Genomic DNA, 20252 nt, shown 5'->3' with positions numbered 1-20252 from the left:
TTCCTCTCCTCCGCCGGTCAAAGGCTGCAGATGCTGCAGGCAGGCAAAAGGGGGCGACGCCTCCTGATGATAGCATCGCAATCTTTTGCTCTTCAGTGCCCTAAATGACACCCAACTAGTGGACAGCAATCTCTATTTATTGGCTATTGGTCCTGAGCACGTCAGTTAAAAATAATAATCAGTTATAGTAACTCACTACTTAAGTCACTGAGTTACGGAATTACTTAATCGTAAAAATAAACTAGTAATCAGGCACAGTAAACTTTCTGTTACTTTTAAAAGTTATTGTAATGTCAAAGATTTTGATATTTTTGAGCAGTATTCGAATTTGAATACAGAAGAACAGTCAGGTATACTTTTCGTGGAAAATATCTCTGTATTATTTGGGATTGCAACATCCTTTGCTGTCTGGTAATCCTGGAAGGGGCATACCACATGTGCGGTCCCTTCTCAAGGTTTCTTCATTTTCCTCATGTTGAAGTTTTTTGAGTTTTTCCTTGCCCTCATGTTGGTTCCAGAGCAGGGGATGGTGTAATAATAGTCTGAAAAATAATCTGTGTAATATAGTCTGTGTAATAACCTGTGAAGCCCTTTGAGACTCTTTGTGATTAAGGGCTATACCAATAAAAATGACTTGACTTGAAATGACCTTACCAGCAACAGATGTATCCTACACTTGAAATCCAACAATAAAAAAATAAAATGATAAAATAACATTAACATAACATAAATACGCAAAAAAGGCACTTAAACACATACACAAAAATGTACGTAAACATGCACAAAAACTTACGTAAACACACAAAAACATACGTGAACAGGCACAAAAACTTAAGTAAAGATGCACAAAGATGTGCGTAACACACAAAAGCATACATAAACATGCACAAAACATACGCAAACATGCAAAAAACGTTCATAAACATGCACATAAATGTATATAAACACACACACTAATGTACGTAAACACACATAAACATACGTAAACATGCACGAAAACGTTCATAAACACACACCAAAACGTACATTAACACACACAAAAACACAAGGGAAAACACACAAAAACATATGCAAACACGCACAAAAATGTACAAAAAAATGACCAAAAACGTATGCAAACACGCACAATAAAGTACATAAACACATACAAATACGTACAGTACGTAAACTCACATAAAAATGTACGTAAACACATATACAGTAAGTACGTAAATACGCTCAAAAGCGCATGAAAACTGGCAAAAACGTACATAAACATACACAAAAACGCACAAAAACCGCTTTTGACCGGTATCTTTGTTACATAGCGGCGTTATTTGTAACGGCGTCATTCCCAATACTGGTCCCGAGACTTTCAGTAATGCTAAAGGGTAAGCAAGAAGATGATGACCATGGAAATGAAGCTCAAGATAACTAAGAAATGGCTACCCACCATGAGCGGTTTTAGGTTTATAGTTATGGAGGTGCTGAACAACCTGAGTGTCTGGTTAATATTTTTATTTGATTCCACTTAAAGTCATTTAGGATCATTCAAAACTGTTCAGGAGTGTCACTTCCCATTTTTGAACATCACATCACACTTCAAACTGATTCACTGGGAGGTCCTGACAACTAGGTTCTTGTGCATGTGTGGATCCCTTAACCACCAGGGTCATGGGAGCACCATTTCCTGTTCTGTGTCAAGGGCAAGTACAGCCTGGTGGCGCCCATCCCTCTCCAGGGCAACAAATGTTTCCACCCGGTCTCGAACCGGGAACCTTTTGCGTGGGATGGTGCAGTTTTACCGAAAGAAACTGTGAATATCCGTGCTGCTGCTGGGAAAACGACCACCCACATAGTTTCCATGAACGCAACAATTAAGCTAGGCTGATTATTGTTGCATTCGATTCCATGCAGCTAGAATTAGGAATAATAGATGTTGATGACAACAAAGTTATGGTATCGAGTGGTGAAGTAGTTGTGTATAACATACTCTCACAGTAATACACCAGATCCTCCACAGACTTTGCCGCTCTGCCGCAAGTGACACTACCCGAGCGAAAGAGGAGCATGTCCTTTGGGGAGGTTTTTATAGAACAATACACATAAACAGGTACAGCTTCTTTGGAGAGCGACACAGTAGGCAACTGTTTTATTGAACACAGCACAACACTTTAACTCACACTTCCCGCCCGCTCACTCATCCAACCGAGCCTTATTTTCTGCGCCAACACTAAAAAAACAAATCAGAAATCAAATGGACTGAACCCTTTCAAGGCAGTTGTGTTGTTCACATTTTTGTTTTGTTCTACCTTAATTATTTTTATCTAGCATTTTTCATCATATTTAAGACAATCCTGTCCTTTATTATAAGTGGTGTATGTAACCTCAAAATATTCTACTGTCTGAAATCATCATTGCAGCTCCTTTTTTTTCCGTGTACAAGTATGTAAAATGCTTGGATGTGCTCGAATAAACTCTTCCTTTTTCATCTTTTTAGGGATTCGGGTTGGCATTTGGACTGTATTTACTAACTTACTTCTGAATTTCCCCATATTCATCCTACAATTAAAGAAAACAACGACCACGTGAGTGATCAAATCACATCATACCAAACATAGATCATATTTATTTTTTGTTTTATGTGTATGTTTTTTAATAATGTTATTCAATCACATGCACACATTAGTACCTACTATAAACTATTTTGTCATTTGGATGTTTTTGTCGGCTGTAGGGATTTTTCTAGCTCTAATTTTGAAAATCGTTAGGATTAAAATGAATTATTCTTTACTGCAATTAGTAAACAAATTTGCCTCTAGGTGTTGCTTGTGCTCCAGCATAAATCTTTTTTTCTTTGAAGGATGCTAAAATTTCCTACTTTGATAAAAAAAATATATATATATATATATATATATATATATATATATATATTACTACTTTGAGTTCTGATTTGAATTACTAATCCCACGAAAATTGATTCAGTAAACCAGGCCAATTGAAATAGGACACACAATTTATTAACACTGAGAATCAATGATTAAAAAAAAAAAAGAAGGGGGGAAGCGCTGTCGATCACTGAAGTCTGGAAGTTACTATCCACTATAATGCTAGTCGATTTGGGGAGATTCTGTTGTACAAAAAAAAAAAACGCTCATTCGCAAGAACCAGCAAACATGTAGTTAAATCTGAAGCCATCCCCTTACTTGTCGTTGCGGAGAGATTTGGTCTCGTGCTCCGAATGGTCGCAACAAATGGCCCACGTGCTGAACTCAAGGCTGCAGAAGAAGCCCGAAAGGCCGCACCAAGCGGCCGTCCTGCGAGACGAACAAGCCAGGCAGGCAGGCAGGCGGGCGAGCAGGATAAAAGAGGGCGAGCTATCGATCAGCTACTCTTTTTATATGGACCATGGACACTTGACCAGAACATGCCTCTTTGGGCATGGTCTCAGATATCTGATACCACAAGGATTTGATGATGGTGTTTGAAGATGGTAAATTTGTTAGAAAGCCAAAGAAGTAATGTTCTGTACTTGAGAATGTCCCTCCAATGGACATAATGACGTACTGTGAGAACATTATTTTATCAATATATTGCCTTGTATATTTTAATCACATTGAAAACTTCATGTTATCAGATTTCATTATAGTACATGGTGAATTAATACGTCCAGGAACTGTCCAAAAAGGGACGCAGTCGTACTATCCATTCCAAAGTGAGTCATTTGAAACAAAAAATGAGGAATTCATTTTTGTGCTGGGCTTATTTGCTCTACACTGGCATACTAGAGGTTCGGGAGGCATTGGCTAATAAGTATAAGTTTTGATTAGAAATAAAATAACTGACATTTTGCACAATTGACACATTCAGCAAAATAGTTTTAGCTAACATAAACTTCTTTTGATGAACAATAAGCAAATGTCAATGAGCATGAAACAGCCAATGAAACTTGGTGAGGCACACTTGTGCTAAACAGCGACTTTATTTATAAGCAACAGATGATTTTGTGGGGAAAGAAACTAACAATTTGAAACCCCAGGGTTAGGGACTGGGGTCAGGCTTAGAGGGTTAGGGTTAAGGGGCATAGGGTTAAAGTGGGTTTAGGTTTAGAGGGTTAGTGACTAAGGTAATGGGGTAAGGGTTAGGTTTGAAATTGTTAGGGGGTCAAGGTTAAAAAGTTCAATTATTAGAGGATACGGTTAGGGGTTAGGGTAAGGGATAGAGGGTCACGGGCCCTCAGTATTGTATCTTAAAAGAAACAAGAATAGCAATGAATCGTTTCACCAACATGCCAATGCATCTGAGAGCTCCTTATAGGCAAATCCATCGGTTGGGCATTTAACGCAATCAATTGTTTTTTTGGAGTCACACAAACACTCTTGGAACAATTGGAGTGCTCCTAAATCTCGGCAAATCTTGCCAAAGGACGCTGTTAGGGCATCTTTGAGGTTCCGGCGTGCCTGAGCCTACCAGGACTCAGACTGTGCACTCAGCGGTCTTTGGGCGTAGGTCGTATCTTCATCTCTGTGAATCGAAGTGAGTACTGCCAGCCGGTCCAGCTGGACCACTCCACACCATCAGCATAGGAAGTGTGCCCGCCCGACAGATACTGTCCGTTCAGGTTGGACGTGTGGCAGTTGCGGTACCACCAAGCGCCCTGGTAGTAGGTGGCGCAGTTGTTCTCCGACTGGTCTTGGTCCCGGTCTTTGGTAGTGAACTGCATCCCGGAGTGCTTTAGGAGAGAATCGCCTGAAAGAGGAGACAAATTGTTTGCTCGTGATTAGTACTTTTGTTGTCCTCCCTCTTCTGGGTTGTGGTGTCTCTTAGGAGTATCAGAGACCATTTGACCTTTAGCTGTGTTTCAGGTATCGGATTTCATCATTTAGTATGAGTCACCACTCAGTTCATGGCTTGTTTATATGTCCTAGGGTCCTCGAAGCCAAGAACAGGCAACCTTTCTTGGATGTGAACAAGCTCAAGGCATTGTTAAAATATTTGGTAAACTTAACCCTTTAGACCAATTATTAAGGCTCAAAAATTCTGAGGTGTTTGTGAAATATTTTCAATACCAGATAAAAAACTGTGATTTAAGTTGTGTGGAATTGTTACCTGCAGTTCCTGAGTAACCATCCACAGTTAGCGGGTACCCATCCTCATCAGGGTTGACTGAGTTTTGGCCCACGGAGAATTCGGCGTAATGGGCGAAGGCCGTGGCGTTGTCAAAGTCGGCCATGTCGATTCGTAGTTCGTAACCTCCAGCCCTTGTCAGAGCGTAAATTCTCTGCAGGCCTGAAAGACGTAAAGTTTGTCCAGTACACAACCATGGACTTGTTGGACCAGGTGTTGGGGGACACTACTTCATAACTGGATCACAAAAATATGATGTTCTGATTTGAAATCTTCAAAGGGACTAATATTGTGGAGCAAACAATTAACTTTAGAGGAATTATCCAGAAATGATGTCATGCCACGTAAGCGTCCTAAAAAAGTTTTGAGTAACAATCCCTTCTGTCGAATTGTAGTTTTTTGACAATCAAATATGGGCAAGGCGGTTGTCCAAAACTTCCTGTTACGCTAAGTTCCTCAGGACAGTTGCATACCACAGTATCCTTTCCAGATATTTTTTCGAAAATGATAGTTTCCACCGCAATATTCCCCCTCTGAATGATTTTGAATCCGAGCTTGTATATATTAGCTTTCTGCCAAGAAACACCATCTTTCCTGGTCACCGCAGTGAAGATAGAAATCTCCTTGTGTCTCTGTTTGAATAGTATTTAGGATTTTTACAACAATACCTGAATGGTTTGGGCCTAACAATGATTTGAAAATATTAAAGCAGGGAGTATTGTGGTGAATATGGTCAACTTTGCTGTAAACATTTGGAAATAATTTTGTTTTATGCAACATTCAAAAGGAATCTAGCATAATTGGAAATTTAAAACAATCGCATTTGGTGTTTTTGAAACGCTAGAATTTCTAAACCTATGCAACCAGAGCTTGTATACATTAGCTTTCTGCTTTTCCTGGTAACTGCAGTCAAGCTAACGGCCTTCTTGTGTGTCTTTTTCACTAGCATTTCGGATACAATATTCTACAACAATACCAGAATGGTTTGGGCCTAATAAGATGTAAACACCAGGTGGGGACTCAAGGTCAAAGGATTATCGGCCAGGCTGATTATCGACACTGACATTTGGGAATTTGACGGATATCGGTATCAGCTTCTGTGTTAATTCAATCGGCCGATTCAATATATTTAAAACTGGGTACGATGGGCAGGCAATAACTTGAAAGCCAAGTTATACTCTCATTCGCTCCTTGCTTCCTCTTCTTCTCTCTCCCCTCACCTTTTGATTGGATAAGCGACCGGGGGCATATCCACTGAAGCAAGAGTGGGCGGCAAGTCACCTAACTCACAATTAAGAGAATGCATAAAAAGTGTAGTTATTGTTTTAGGGAATCTCTAAGGAGTGTCCACACTTAAATTCACCAGCTCCGTTGAAATTTTCCTGAACTTTTTGTTTGAAGTTAATTCAAGTCATGTGCTTTGTATTGAAATGTATTGTATTTATTGAAAAAAGTTTCCGTTTTCATGTAGTACGAGTTGCTACTGAGCCTAATTTTATTTACTGTAATATTTTTTTTTTGGCAGGGAAGTGGTAAGCGCGTGTGTGGCACAGTTCTGAGGTCATAAGATCAAACCCTCCTGTGTGGAGTTTGCATGTTCACCCTGTGCTTGCGTGGGTTTCCTCCGGGCACTCCGGTTTCCTCCCAAATTCAAAAAAAATGCATGTCAGGTTAATTGGCCGGTCCAAATTGTCCCTAGGTGTTAATGAGCGAGTGAGTTGTGTGTCTCTGTGTGCCCTGCGACTGGCTGGCAACCAGTTTAGGGTGTCCCCTGCCTGAAGATAGCTGGGATGGGCTCCAGCACCCCCGCGAACCAAATGCAGATAATGGATGGATGAATGGATGGAAGGATAGTTTTTGTTAAAGTGAAAGATGAGTCATGTTAGTTGTGTACAAAATCATAATGTATTTACAGTAAACAGTTTCAGACAGCTTTGTTTCTTTTTGAATAATTGAAAATTTCTTTTGCCAATTTTTAACCTTAAGTTTAGGTTTGAATTGGATTCTCACTGGAGCGAGGCTAATGTTTCGGCAATCAGTTATCAAGGTGAAGTTTAGGGGTTGAAGGATCAAGGTCCCCATGTTGCAGGTACAAGAATATGCATGTGTCAGCACCTAGCCAATGTTCTCCTGTCGTGGTTCCAAAGCCGTCCCTGTAGGCGTCCCAACCACGAAAGAAATTCACTGAGCCGTCCTGTCTTCTCTGGATGACCTGTCCACACAAAGACGGGAACATAAACACAGCCGTCAGTCAAACAGCTTGAGGTGTGCTGTTTGTCCGCTAAGCGAATTAGCTTGTTTAGGTCATTAGCGTGCACTGAGGTGACTGGCTAATGAGATTGAATTGCCGAGCCTGGTGAACACTGGTTTTGACATTCCGAATTCCAGATATTTTAGAGAAAATACAACTCAAAGGACGACAGGTAATATCACTGTTGGCCAATATTTGGACTTCCTGACTAGTGTCTGGACCAGAATTTCAGACACATAATTCCATAACCAATTCTCACATAGAACTAAAAAATACATACAGTCCAGCCACCAGAGTCCGTGCTCATGTCACAATAAACCATGAATCCGTCTGGCTGGTGGACAGGAAAGATGGAGTAGACGCCGTCTTGGGTGTTTCCAGCCGCCAAGACTTCACTGCAGTCTCTGGGTGCCAGGCCTATGGGAAGCAATGGTTGCGTGAAAGAATGCAGTCGCTTCAAATGTGGCGGAGAGGGCCAAAACTATGCCTTTGTCCCTGTGGAGTCTGCTCAGACGATGTGTCCCAGTCCCAAGGCTGGAAAGAGAGTCCGTCAAAGCCGAATTCAGTTTGAGGACCCCGGCTTGCTCGTCTGACAGGGTCTGCCAACCAAAGTAGTTCATTATTAGAGATTTTACAAACTTGGTGTAACAGTAAACAACTGACCCCTGCCGTGTGCAGGGAAAACCGAGTCCCTGTCTTTGGCAGTCTAAAAGAATTGATTTGAATTTGCAAAGATTTGTGGGATCCCTCACCTGAGCGATGCGACTCTGCTGGTTCTGCAGTCGTTCCAGCCTCTGCTCCAAAATCCCTTGGCCAGTTTTCAGGCCTTGCGCCTCTCGCCTGAGGTCTCGCACATGTCCGGCGACTGTCCGGAGCTCCTCAGCCAAAGACTGCACTCTGCCCACCTCTTGCCAGTCTTGGGTGCCTCGAGTGCCCAGTGCTCGTATGAGTGACGTGTGCAGCGCCTCCCACCGTTCAAAGTGTTGGGCGGAGTCAGGACAGTTGGGGTCTAAGAAGATGCTGATGGGTTCGCCATCTCCCGCCTGCGACACCGTCACCAGGGCTCCGGACTCTTTGGGATTAGTGGCGATAATGGGGGAAGAAGACGAGGCTTGGTCCCTGCCGGTAGATTGACATATTAAAATCTGACTACCCCTTTTGGAAACCGACCCAACACTCATTGGACTTCAATGATTGTCCAATACTTACTGAGACTTTGTTTGATGATTTTAAGTCTTCAAAAAGGGGAATATTTTGGATAATACTGAAGGCATAGCTGAAATTTTGGGACAATCTCTTTGTCCAAATTTGGTGTTCATGAGATTGTATTTTTTCAGTATGAAACTTGTGTACAACATGAGCTGGTACATACAGAATTAGCAATTTTTAGCCTTTATCAAATAAACATTGCCTTTCCTGGTCCGTTAGCATTTAAGATACAATTTTTAATGACAATTTTAGGAACAGAAACTAGCAGTTAACTGCATTTTTATGCTAGAACTAGTGCACGCTGATTTAAAAATACCCTAAAATTTAGGTTGGTATAATTAGTTGTCCCGTGACTCATTCCTCCCCTACTAGAACTAAAAAATGTGTGGGTGGAAAACTTGGAAAAAATGAAAAAATCCACAACTTTGTCAATCTCATCTAACTTTCTGGTTTGATTTAGGTATAATAAGACCCCAAATTTGGGGTTGGTATACCAAGTTGTATTGTGACTCATTCCTCCCCCTACCAACCCCAAAAACATTTGGGTTATAAACCACCAACCAATGACTATTATTTATTTTATCCAACTTTAAAGGTTGTTTTGTACCCAAAAGACCCAATTTTTTGGCTTGTTTTAAATAAATGCCACGTCATAAAACAGTTGAGTTAAAAATAACCCAAGACTGGGCCAAAATGGACCAACCCAATAATTTGGTTGATTTGACCGATCATCCTGTGTTGTTATCCAGGAAGAACCCCCACAAAACAGTGTGGGTCAGAGAACTTGGTCCAAGTATTGGATTGGTCACATTTTTGACCAATTTGTTAGTAGAGTGTATCATTTTAAGGTGAGATCGAATTACAACAATTACGGGTTAATGTCTTCAATAAGCCACTTCTTTGGATTGTTTTTACAATATGAGGCCAAATTGGGTTGGGGTTATTGTTCAGGATAGCCCAAAACCCGAAGAGTTTTGTAGAAAACAAACCACTAGGATAAATAAACAAACCCACTCAGTGACCATGTTTGCATGCAGTGAGTAGTTTGACTCTGATTGAGATTTGTTTGTGCTCATACATGACTGTACTTAAACATGGACTGACACTATATAAGGATGGATACAACTATGGCATTTTGTCCATGGTGGTAGAAAATAAAACAGAAATGTCTTGGAGAAATCAAAGAACGGATTTGTGGCATTTACCTGTTGAAGAAGGGAAGTGGATAATTGCTGACGTAGAGAACGGTAAGCATCGCCGTGGCAACCGCTACCAACACTGCCGTGGGGACAGTCCACAAAAGGAGGCTGCAACATTTCTGGACACACAAAAAGTATGTGTCTCAAAGGCACAGTGTGTATCAAATAGCAACCCCTGGAGGTGTCAAAATACTTGGTCAATTTCAAGTCAAAACTCTTTAAATTTAGATTGTAAACAAAACCGCATGTACTTACCCAGGAACATGATATTAGCTTTAGAAATATGAAGAAGGTACCATATTGTATTGGGCAGTTATCTTACTACTACGGATGTTTGAAACAAGTATTTTGCCTAGCTAGCTTGTCCCAGTTGTGTTTTTAGCATGCAACGGCACAAAGCTGAGCACCAAATGTGAAGATTCAAGCATCTTATACTTTTTATTCCATAGTTTTCTTCTCTAGCCACTCATGTTAACCACTTGGCTGCAGGTTAAGGGTTACTGCTGGTCGTTAGTGTTATTTTTAGCTGCTCCTGATTTGTTATTTGGCTTGGCGAGCCATGCAAGCAAAGAATGCAGAGTCCAATGGTTTGGGAATCTAGTAGAATATTTTTTACAGTTTTCTACTCTGGCCACACAGTAGCTACTTGGCTGTAGCCAAAGTCTTACCATTAGCTGCTATTGCTTCCTACTTCTGTGTCACTCGTCTTCCACAGCTGGTCATGCAAGCGTATGTCGCCTAGTTTGTTATTTAGGCTTTCGGACACATATTTTTACTGTTTCCTTCTGTAGCCACTTATGTTAGCCACCAAGTTGCGGGGATTGCCCACCACTGGCCACTATTGTTTTAGTTAGCCACTCCTGCTTCATCCTTCAGTGTCACTTGCTTTCTACAACTGACCGTCGCTCGGTTCTGTTATTCCGGTATCTAGCGCTTGTCATCTTTGAGTTTGTTTTCTAATGTTTCCTTTCTAGTCACTCATAAAATTAATTCATTCATATTTGCCGCTTGGCTGTAGGTTATTGCTTGCTGCTAACAGCTATTTTTATGGTTAGCTGTTCTTGCTTCATCCTTCAGTGTCACTCACCTTCCTCAGCTGAATGTCGCTCAGCTCCGTGATTCGAATAGCTGATGCTTGTCATGTTTTACTTTTTTTCACTGTCTCCTTTTCTAGCCACTCATATAAGCCACTTGGCTGCAGGCTCTTTCCTGCCACTAGCTGCTATCATTGTTGTTAGCTGTTCTACGTAAATAAAAGTTGCTCTTGCAGTCTTTTTGCGGCTTTTTCAGCAGCTTATCCTGCTAGCTGCTTAAGTTAGGCACTTCTACAATGACCTACTCCAGCTATTGGCTCTTTTCAACTGCTCCGGGTGTACCAAACTCGCTTGGTCTTTTGCTGTGACTGGCTGGGATTAAGGCCAACCTCCATGTCCTGACACTGGGCACATTGTTCCAGCAAATTTGGAAGTAATCCAGACACTTCAGCTTAATTATAAACTACAGCGACCTCTAGTGGCGAAGGATAAGAGGCTGTCGCATACGATGTCGCTCTCTCGGGTTGCTCGCCTTCTGTGACAGCTGCTGAAGATTACAAGCACTATATGCTTTCAGATTAACACAAAGTGTGCAACCTGTAGCTCTTCTGATATGTTGCCAGATCATTATTATTACTCTACTTTCCTTACATTTCTTTCTCGATTTGTAAAGTACCAAACGGGTGATTTTCTGTTTGTAGCAACATTTCTTATATTACCCTCATTTTTTATCTAAAATCTGCTAAATGTAAATAAAAAAGTACTCAAATAATTCACTCTAATTGTTTACAATCATTGAACTCTGCATTAAATGCATTTCAAGTCTTATTTTGTATTTGAGATCACTTTTTGGTGACACACATGCTCAATTATATTGTGTTCGCAGTACAATGTAATCAACTTACTGAAAAAGTGTAGACCATAAAACTCTAAAATCCTTTTTTCTTTAATGATTTGATAAACTACACTAAACTTTTCATTATTTCGTTATTCAATGAACTGTTATGAATCTGTGTTTTGCTTGCTATTATGTTTAAATTCTACATGTCCCAGTAGTACCTGTAATTTTCCACCCTGTTAGAATGAGCTCGATAGCCCTCCAAAAAGACTACAATTCCACAAAAGCTATCTACAAGAAGTGACGTAATTCAATTTGGGCGGAAGTTCAACTGTGGAAAAAGTGGTCAATTTAAACTTTTACTCTCCTTATGTTTTATTTTAAATGTGTTATACTTGTTTATGAGTAAAAAACGTTTTAAACATATTTAAGTTTTGCTATTCTGTTGAAAGTTAGCAAGCTAAAAGTTGATTAGCTAGACAGCTACTGCTAGATTAGCTAAAAGTATGGGGGAGGGGTGTTAAGTCGGGTATTGATAATAATAATAGTAATAATATTCTACAGTAACAATATTATAATAATATTATTAATTTCATATAGAACAACTAAAACCTTTGAGAAAAATAGCTTTTTTTGGGGAAATGTTTGTTAGGAAATGACAGGGTGAAAAACAATTGGAGACACTGTTTAGGAAAACAAACTCTAGTTAGAATTGTATCCATCCCTCATCTTGACCACTATGTAATTCTTAGTGTTAAACATATTAGTGTTGTAATAAAATCGTAAAAACATGAAACATAAGATTTTTATTTAATGAATCGTGACACCGAAATGTTGCTGCAGACAAAAAGTCACCTAATCCTTAAAAGTAGACTAAAGAATATATAATATCAGTCAGTATACAGTACAAGATGTACATATTTTCAGACCCTGTTTCATTTACAAACTGTAATCAAATTATTTTAAGTAAAACCTTTGGCATATTGTGCGTAAATTTAAGATGCCGGTCTGCTATTGGTCAATGTAATGAAGACGCTGGTCTGCTATTGGTTTGTGTCACAGCGTCCTGAAATTATCGATATGTAATAGTGTGATACTAGACTGTATACTTGTAGTTTATAATTAGTTATGTGGCCAAAAGCTCACTGTGATGCGAAAGGGAGAAGCAAAACATGTTAACCATGAAAATGTAGCTGGCGATGATCAAGAAATGCGAAGAAGGCATACGCATCGTTACCCTTGATGATTATGGCTGTAACAATTGACGATTGGGACTATTTTTAAGATTAAGGAAGAAACAATTCTAAAAGCGCGGAAATTCTTGCAAGTGGAAGGTTTTAAAAAGAGTTTCCTCTTTAATCCACATTCTCCTCCTCGCTCAGCATTCACCTGGTACTCCACTGTACCAGCTGAAGTCACACCTAAAGGTAATTGAAATGGAATTTTCCTTTAAATCAAGGGTGGGCAAACTATGGTCCACAGGCCACATTCAGCCCACCACTTATATATACTGTATATATATAATAATAATAATAATAATTTCCTTTGTATTGTCATTCTTTGTAACAATGTACACAGAACGAAATGTTGATACACCTGACCCGTTGTAGCGAGTCGATGCAGCCGCAGCCAACAGAGGGCGCCGCCATTATACCAATTAGGTATGTCTCGGCCGAGGCGCGAACCAGCGACCATATATATATATATATATATATATATATATATATATATATATATATATACAGGGAGTGCAGAATTATTAGGCAAGTTGTATTTTTGAGGATTAATTTTATTATTGAACAACAACCATGTTCTTAATGAACCCAAAAGGCTCATTAATATCAAAGCTGAATATTTTGGAAGTTGGAGTGGGGCTTTTTTAGTTTTAGCTATTTTAGGAGGATATCTGTGTGTGCAGGTGACTATTACTGTGCATAATTATTAGGCAACTTAACAAAAAACAAATGTATACCCATTTCAATTATTTATTTTCATCAGGGAAACCAATATAACAGCTCAACATTCACAAATATACATTTCTGACATTCAAAAACAAAACAAAAACAAATCAGTGACCAATATAGCCACCTTTCTTTGCAAGGACACTCAAAAGCCTGCCATCCATGGATTCTGTCAGTGCTTTGATCTGTTCACGATCAACATTGCATGCAGCAGCAACCGCAGCCTCCCAGACACTGTTCAGAGAGGTGTACTGTTTTCCCTCCTTGTAAATCCCACATTTGATGAGGGACCACAGGTTCTCTATGGGGTTCAGATCAGGTGAACAAGGAGGCCATGTCATTAGTTTTTCTTCTTTTAGACCCTTTCTTGCCAGCCACGCTGTGGAGTACTTGGATGCGTGTGATGGAGCGTTGTCCTGCATGAAAATCATGTTTTTCTTGAAGGATGCGGACTTCTTCCTGTACCACTGCTTGAAGAAGGTGTCTTCCAGAAACTGGCAGTAGGACTGGGAGTTGAGCTTGAGTCCATCCTCAACCCGAAAAGGCCCCACAAGCTCATCTTTGATGATACCAGCCCATACCAGTACCCCACCTCCACCTTGCTGGCGTCTGAGGCGGACTGGAGCTCTCTGCCCTTTACCGATCCAGCCACGGGCCCATCCATCTGGCCCATCAAGACTCACTCTCATTTCATCAGTCCATAAAACCTTAGAAAAATCCGTCTTGAGATTTTTCTTGGCCCAGTCTTGACGTTTCAGCTTGTGTGTCTTGTTCAGTGGTGGTCGTTTTTCAGCCTTTCTTACCTTGGCCATGTCTCTGAGTATTGCACACCTTGTGCTTTTGGGCACTCCAGTGATGTTGCAGCTCTGAAATATGGCAAAACTGGTGGCAAGTGGCATCTTGGCAGCTGTACGCTTGACTTTTCTCAGTTCACGGGCAGTTATTTTGCGCCTTGGTTTTTCTACACGCTTCTTGCGACCCTGTTGACTATTTTGAATGTAACGCTTGATTGTTCGATGATCACGCTTCAGAAGCTTGGCCATTTTAAGAGTGCTGCATCCCTCTGCAAGATATCTCACTATTTTTGACTTTTCAGAGCCTGTCAAGTCCCTCTTCTGACCCATTTTGCCAAAGGAAAGGAAGTTGCCTAATAATTATGCACACCTGATATAGGGTGTTGATGTCATTAGACCACACCCCTTCTCATTACAGAGATGCACATCACCTGATATGCTTAATTGGTATTAGGCTTTCGAGCCTATACAGCTTGGAGTAAGACAACATGCATAAAGAGGATGATGTGGTCAAAATACTCATTTGCCTAATAATTCTGCACTCCCTGTATATATATATATATACCAGCTCAGTAGCCTAGATGGTAGTGTGCCCGCTTTGAGACTGGGAGGTCGCTGGTTCGCGCCTCGACCGAGACATACCTAATTGGTATAATGGCGGCGCCCTCTGGCTGCGGCTGCATCGACTCGCTACAACGGGTCAGGTGTATCGACATTTCGTTCTGTGTACATTGTTACAAAGAATGACAATACAAAGGAAATTATTATTATATATATATATATATATATATATATATATATATATATATATATATATATATATATATATATATATATATATATATATATATATATATATATATATATTTACAAGATGATTTTTGCTGGTTGCATGGTTTTATATATATATATATATATATGTACTTGTATTTGACTTACTTTGCGGCGATTTGCCAGTTTTCCGTCCAGCTCGGAGCTGCTGTTGTTCATCACCGTCCAATTGTCGTTCAGCATCATCCTGAAACGGGTAAACGTGAATTGGGACTACGGGTGGACAAGTGGACGACGTCTCGGCACAAGAAACACAAAAAAATGCTAACAGGTGTATAGGCCAGGGGTGTTACCGGAAGATGGGAGAGATTGGGGAGCATATAAGGAAAAAAGGAGAAAAGAAAAGAAAAAAAAGCAGGGAAAAAAATAAGAAAACAAAGAAAAAGCAATATTTTTTTTAAAAAAGAACAAAGACAAATTGAAATAAAATGTGAAAATCGAAAACAATATAAAATAAAGGCAGGAAAAAGAGGTAAAAGCAAGGGAGGGAAACAAAGGAAGAAAAAAAGAAAAGGAAAAAAAAGATTAAAAAGACAAAAGAAAAAAAGAAAATTAAAGCAAGAAAAAGCACAGGTGATGGGGTCCCTTTGTTTGGTATATTGCTAACAATAATGTGCACAAATAAATGAATACGTTTTGGAAAAATCGATTATTCTACTAATTCATAATGACATTGATTTTTTTTACTCTTAATTCAGTCAATTTTTTTTTATATTAAGCAACTTTAACTGGAATCTGCGCTTGACACAACAAAATGTATATAAAATTATTGACTTCTCAGTGCGACAAATAAACTACAAAACACAATAATAAGCTACACATTTAAATAATCTTGAAACACATGCCTGAAAACACTGGAAAGAATTATTTGGGGAGGACTAGCCAGTAATATTTTTTTTTTTTAGCTACTCCTGCTGTGTGCTTCAGCGGCCCTCACCTTCCACATCTTGACATCACCATGTTTCATCATTCGGTTATCTTCTACTCTTTTCCCCACAGTTTCCTTCTCTAGTCACTTGGGTGCAGGTCAAGGTAATTTTTTGCTCCTCCTGCTTTTGTCCCTCAGTGTCACTCGCCTTCCACAGCTCAATGGCATTGAGTTCCATGATTCAGCCATCTTCTACATTTTTCCACTGTTTCCTTCTCTTGCCACTCACGTTAGCCACTTGGCTTCAAGCTACGGCTCCCTTCCAGCCGCTAATCTTATTCTTAGTTGCTCTTGCTTTCTCCTTCTGGGTCCCTCGACATTCACCTATCAACATCACAGAGTTTTATCATCCAGGTATGTTCTACTTTTTTCCACTGTTTCTTTCTCTTGACACACATGTTAGCCCCTTAATTGCTGGCTAAGGCCTGTCGCTAGCTACTTATGGAATTTTTAGCTGCTCTTTGTTTGTCAGTTGCCTTCCACAGATTAATGCCGCTAAGTTCTGTGAATTGGGCATCTTTTTTTCCCACTGTTTACTTCTCTCGCCACTCATGTTAGACACTTGCAGGGTAATGCTTGCCACTAGCCACTGTTGTTGCTGGCTCCTCCTGCTTGGTCCTTCAGTGTCACACAGCTCAACTTCAGAGTCTTATCATTAAGGCATCTTCAACTAGTTTTCTCAGTTTCCTTCTTTAGCCAAGTGGCTGCAGGTTAAGACCATCAGTGTCACTCGGCATTTTAATGTCGTTAAGTTCCATGATTTTTTCCACACTGTTTCCACTGTTTCCTTCTCTAGCCACTCAGTTATGTCGCTGGGCTCCAAGGTACAGCTCAATGCTATTATTATTGTTAGGTGTTCCTTGCAAATTAAACATTCTCTTACAGTCAGTAAACTATCCTTTTCAGTAGCTATTTTTTTCACCCTTTAGATAGATTGCTTTAAAATATTTTTCTTAAACTTTATGGGCTTAGTATTTCTATTGCTTCTTTATTGCACAGATCAGGATAAAAAAAAAAAATTCACACCAAATTCTGTCGATAGTATGGTGTCGAACATGCGGCATGCGGGTCAGATCAGGCCCACCAAAGGTTTCAATTCCTTCGCGAGAATACACCGAGAGAAGCACAAGAGAAAAGTGACTTGCAGTTTGACATTTGTCCAGCCGGGAACCGCTCACAAAGCAACTGGAGACGTATTTCTCTCTTTCTCTCTCAATTTCTGTCTCTCTTTCTCACGCGCTCTTTTCCTCTTTCTTTTTTTTTTCTCTTTTGCATCTTGTCTGCCTCTATTATTTTCTCTTTTTCTCTCTCCCTCTTTATTTCTCTATTTCTTTTCTCTCTGTCTCTCTTTTTTCCCTCTTTTTTCAATTGCCAAGTCAAGTCAGATTCATTTGGACACCCCTCAATCACAAAATGTCTTGAAAGACTGCACAGGTTACAATTACACCATCCCCTGATAGGAAACCAAGCTGTGGGCAAGGAATAACTAAAAAAACAAGAAACAAATAAGAAACATTGAGAGGGGGGCCTCACAAGTGGTAATCCCCCTTCCAGGATGACCAGGGTACGATAGATGTTGCATTGGGTAACAATACACAAAAAATAGAGAACATAAATTAAAAAGGTAATAAAAAAGGTAAACTGTTGAAATTTGTCCAGAAAGGGCATGACAGAAATTGTATTTCTCTCTCTTTCTCACTTTATCTCTCTTTCTCATCTTTCTTTTTCTCTTTTCCTCTTTGTCTCTATCTCTATCGATCTGTTCTCTCTCTTTCCTTCTCCTCCTTGCTGTCTATCTATTAATTCTCTCTTTCATTATCTTACTCTTTCTTACTGCTTTTCTTTCTTTCTCTCCTTCTATGTCACTTAATTTCTCACCTCTTTCTCTCTCTTTCCCCCTTAATCTCCATTTTTCTCTTATCTTTCCCTCTGTCCTTCTCAATTTCTTTCCCTTTCTTTCTTCCTTGGTCCTTCTGTCTTTTTTCTCTCTTTTCTCTCTCTTGCTCTTTTACTTGCTCTATACCTCCCCTTTCTCTTTTTCTCTTAAATCTACTTGATTGTGAGCTTTTTTCCTACCATGTGGCACCCGATTTTAAATGAGTGTGACACCCCTGCTCTATAGAAACTACCTTGTACATAACTTTCTTAATATTCTTTATTTTATGTTCCGTACGTCTTTTCTTACATGTTTATCCCAGAGTGCCAAGTCTAATCTCGTTGTGACAAATGTACACTAAGTCGTAATCAATGACAGTCAAGACGATTCTGAATAAATTCCAAATTTGTGAGACTTACTTGTCAGCCTTGCCGATCAACCCGGACGGAGACGTTGCACCTGAGTTGCGAAAGTTTGGAAAACAAGTGCACCTGAGCTGCAATTTGCTGAAAAATAGTGTCACGTCGTCATGACAACAGACGGACGCCGTAGAAAGAGGGAGAGAGCCAGAAAAGCTGCCGCTCCAAATCTCCTCAGATTAGCTCCCAATCTGTGCGGATTGACTCCAGATTAATGAGAGCAATGTGTCGCCTCGCACGCTTCAGCGTCTAGTGTAACCACTTTTTGACCTTAGGACTGTCGTGAAAAAGAAAAGAAAATATGAGAAAAAAGTGGAAAGAATTAGGGGAAAAGGGATAAAAGAGAGAAACTGGGAAAAAATGGGGGATAAGAGAGAACTACCTGAACCAAAAATAAGACAATGCAAAATACATTAGGGCACTACCTAGCTCTAACTAAACACATCCTTATAGAAAGGAGACAAAGGACAGGTAGACTAACTCACTGAACGAAAGAAAACACAGGATGTAATGGCACACTAACAAGCTCTTACTGAGCAAAATTGAAAGGAAGGCGAACAAAAGCATTCGTTGATAGAACACAACAGGATTGCAGTTGCAGCAGGACCATGAAATATTATGTAGGTAGACAAATTCACTGAATAAAACATAAAAATAATACAACACAAGAGCTAATGGCACACTAATTAACCCTTAATGAACAAAATTGGAAAGGAGGACGACTAAAGACATACGTTGATAGAGCATGACGTGAAGTTGAGACCATAAAATATAAGGCAGGCAGACTAACTAACTGAACAAGAAAAAGAGAACAAAAAATATGACAGACCATTAACTGACTTGTACTGAACCAAACTTGAAAGGAAGAAGACAAAAGACAGGAAACAGAGTTTAGAGAGAAATAAACTTGAAAGGAGGCGGTGGAAGCTGTGTGTGCTAGCATTTAATCTCAAGAACTATGTAGATACAACTTTAAAGGAAAAGTGTATAATATTTAGTGCATCCCAGTGGTACAAAAAAACTTTCATTCATTAAAAAAGACATTCATTTGAATACGAGGCAAAGATACATGAACTATCATGCCAATGTTATTTTTAAGAAAGCATAGAATGAGAAATTTGTATTTCTTCACATAGTGGAATCCATACCTAAGATTGCCGCCATATTTGTTTGCCATCTTTCTGCTACACTGTGCTCTGCAGCAGTGTTTTTTTTATTGGCATTAGACAAGAGTGTCATCTAGTGGTCAAATATTACACATTGAGGCTGTTTTAACCGTTTTATCACAATTTCACTTGAAGCACTAAAACACAGAACAAGAACATACAGAAAGCACAGAACATGTAAGTTGTGTGTGTGTGTGTGTGTGTGTGTGTGTGTGTGTGTGTGTGTGTGTGTGTGTGTGTGTGTGTGTGTGTGTGTGTGTGTGTGTTTTTTGCTGATAAAATGGCGTCCATAAGGTTTTTTTGCACCAGATGACCTTGGAACGTAGTGCAGTGTCGGGTTCATATAGACATTTTTTACCAAAAATACCAAAAAAAGCAGGCGCAGATGCTATTTTCAGTTGGTATAAGGCTGACGAACAAGTGAACCTTCTGGTGTTCCTCGGTTTCCTGAAACATTTCATTTCCCTTGGGTGGTCCCTAGATACAGCTGTGTCTCCAATATAAGGGGGGGGGGGGGGGGTTACCATACGCAACTCAGAGACTTGGCAAAGTTGTCTAATCTCTGGCTATCATGAGAAGTTCACGATTCACGGATCCCTTAATCGCCAGGGTCTCGGCAGGACCTCGGCTCATTTCTGAA

General features: G+C 39.9%; 2 protein-coding genes across 3 annotated transcripts in view; one reads left to right on the top strand and one right to left on the bottom strand.

The window, feature by feature from the left end:
* Positions 1–3942: 3942 nt before the first annotated feature.
* LOC148365189 (fibrinogen C domain-containing protein 1-like) lies at positions 3943–18588 on the bottom strand. The gene is made up of 9 exons (XM_088335674.1): positions 18447–18588; positions 15332–15410; positions 9772–9884; positions 8110–8476; positions 7845–7956; positions 7638–7774; positions 7222–7318; positions 5089–5268; positions 3943–4728 (listed from the first exon to the last, which is right to left on the bottom strand). The coding sequence occupies exons 2-9, from the start codon at positions 15407–15409 to the stop codon at positions 4469–4471; spliced, it is 1344 nt and encodes a 447-aa protein (XP_088191800.1). The 5' UTR covers position 15410; positions 18447–18588; the 3' UTR covers positions 3943–4468.
* LOC148365188 (regulator of G protein signaling 3-like) overlaps positions 15387–20252 on the top strand; it is a 39291-nt gene continuing 34425 nt past the window's right edge. For both annotated transcript variants that reach the window (XM_088335666.1, XM_088335670.1), the window contains exon 1: positions 15387–15494. The gene's annotated coding sequence lies outside the window, so the exon portion shown is untranslated. The remainder of the gene's footprint in view (positions 15495–20252) is intronic.

This window comes from Urocampus carinirostris, chromosome 5 (genome assembly GCF_059441175.1).
Source record: "Urocampus carinirostris isolate Australia breed hairy pipefish chromosome 5, RoL_Ucar_1.0, whole genome shotgun sequence".
Taxonomy (NCBI): Eukaryota; Metazoa; Chordata; class Actinopteri; order Syngnathiformes; family Syngnathidae; genus Urocampus; species Urocampus carinirostris.
Note: the sequence above shows the minus strand (reverse complement) of the source record. Positions and strands in the feature narration are given on the sequence as shown.

Excerpts from the sequence above, each read along its gene's own strand:
- LOC148365189 (XM_088335674.1), bottom strand. The coding sequence starts at position 15,409 with ATGATGCTGAACGACAATTGGACGGTGATGAACAACAGCAGCTCCGAG. Across the intron at positions 7,775-7,844 it reads CAGACTCCACAGGGACAAAG|GCCTGGCACCCAGAGACTGC; the intron begins GCATAGTTTTGG and ends TGCTTCCCATAG. Across the intron at positions 7,319-7,637 it reads CGGACTCTGGTGGCTGGACT|GTCATCCAGAGAAGACAGGA; the intron begins GTATGTATTTTT and ends TTGTGTGGACAG.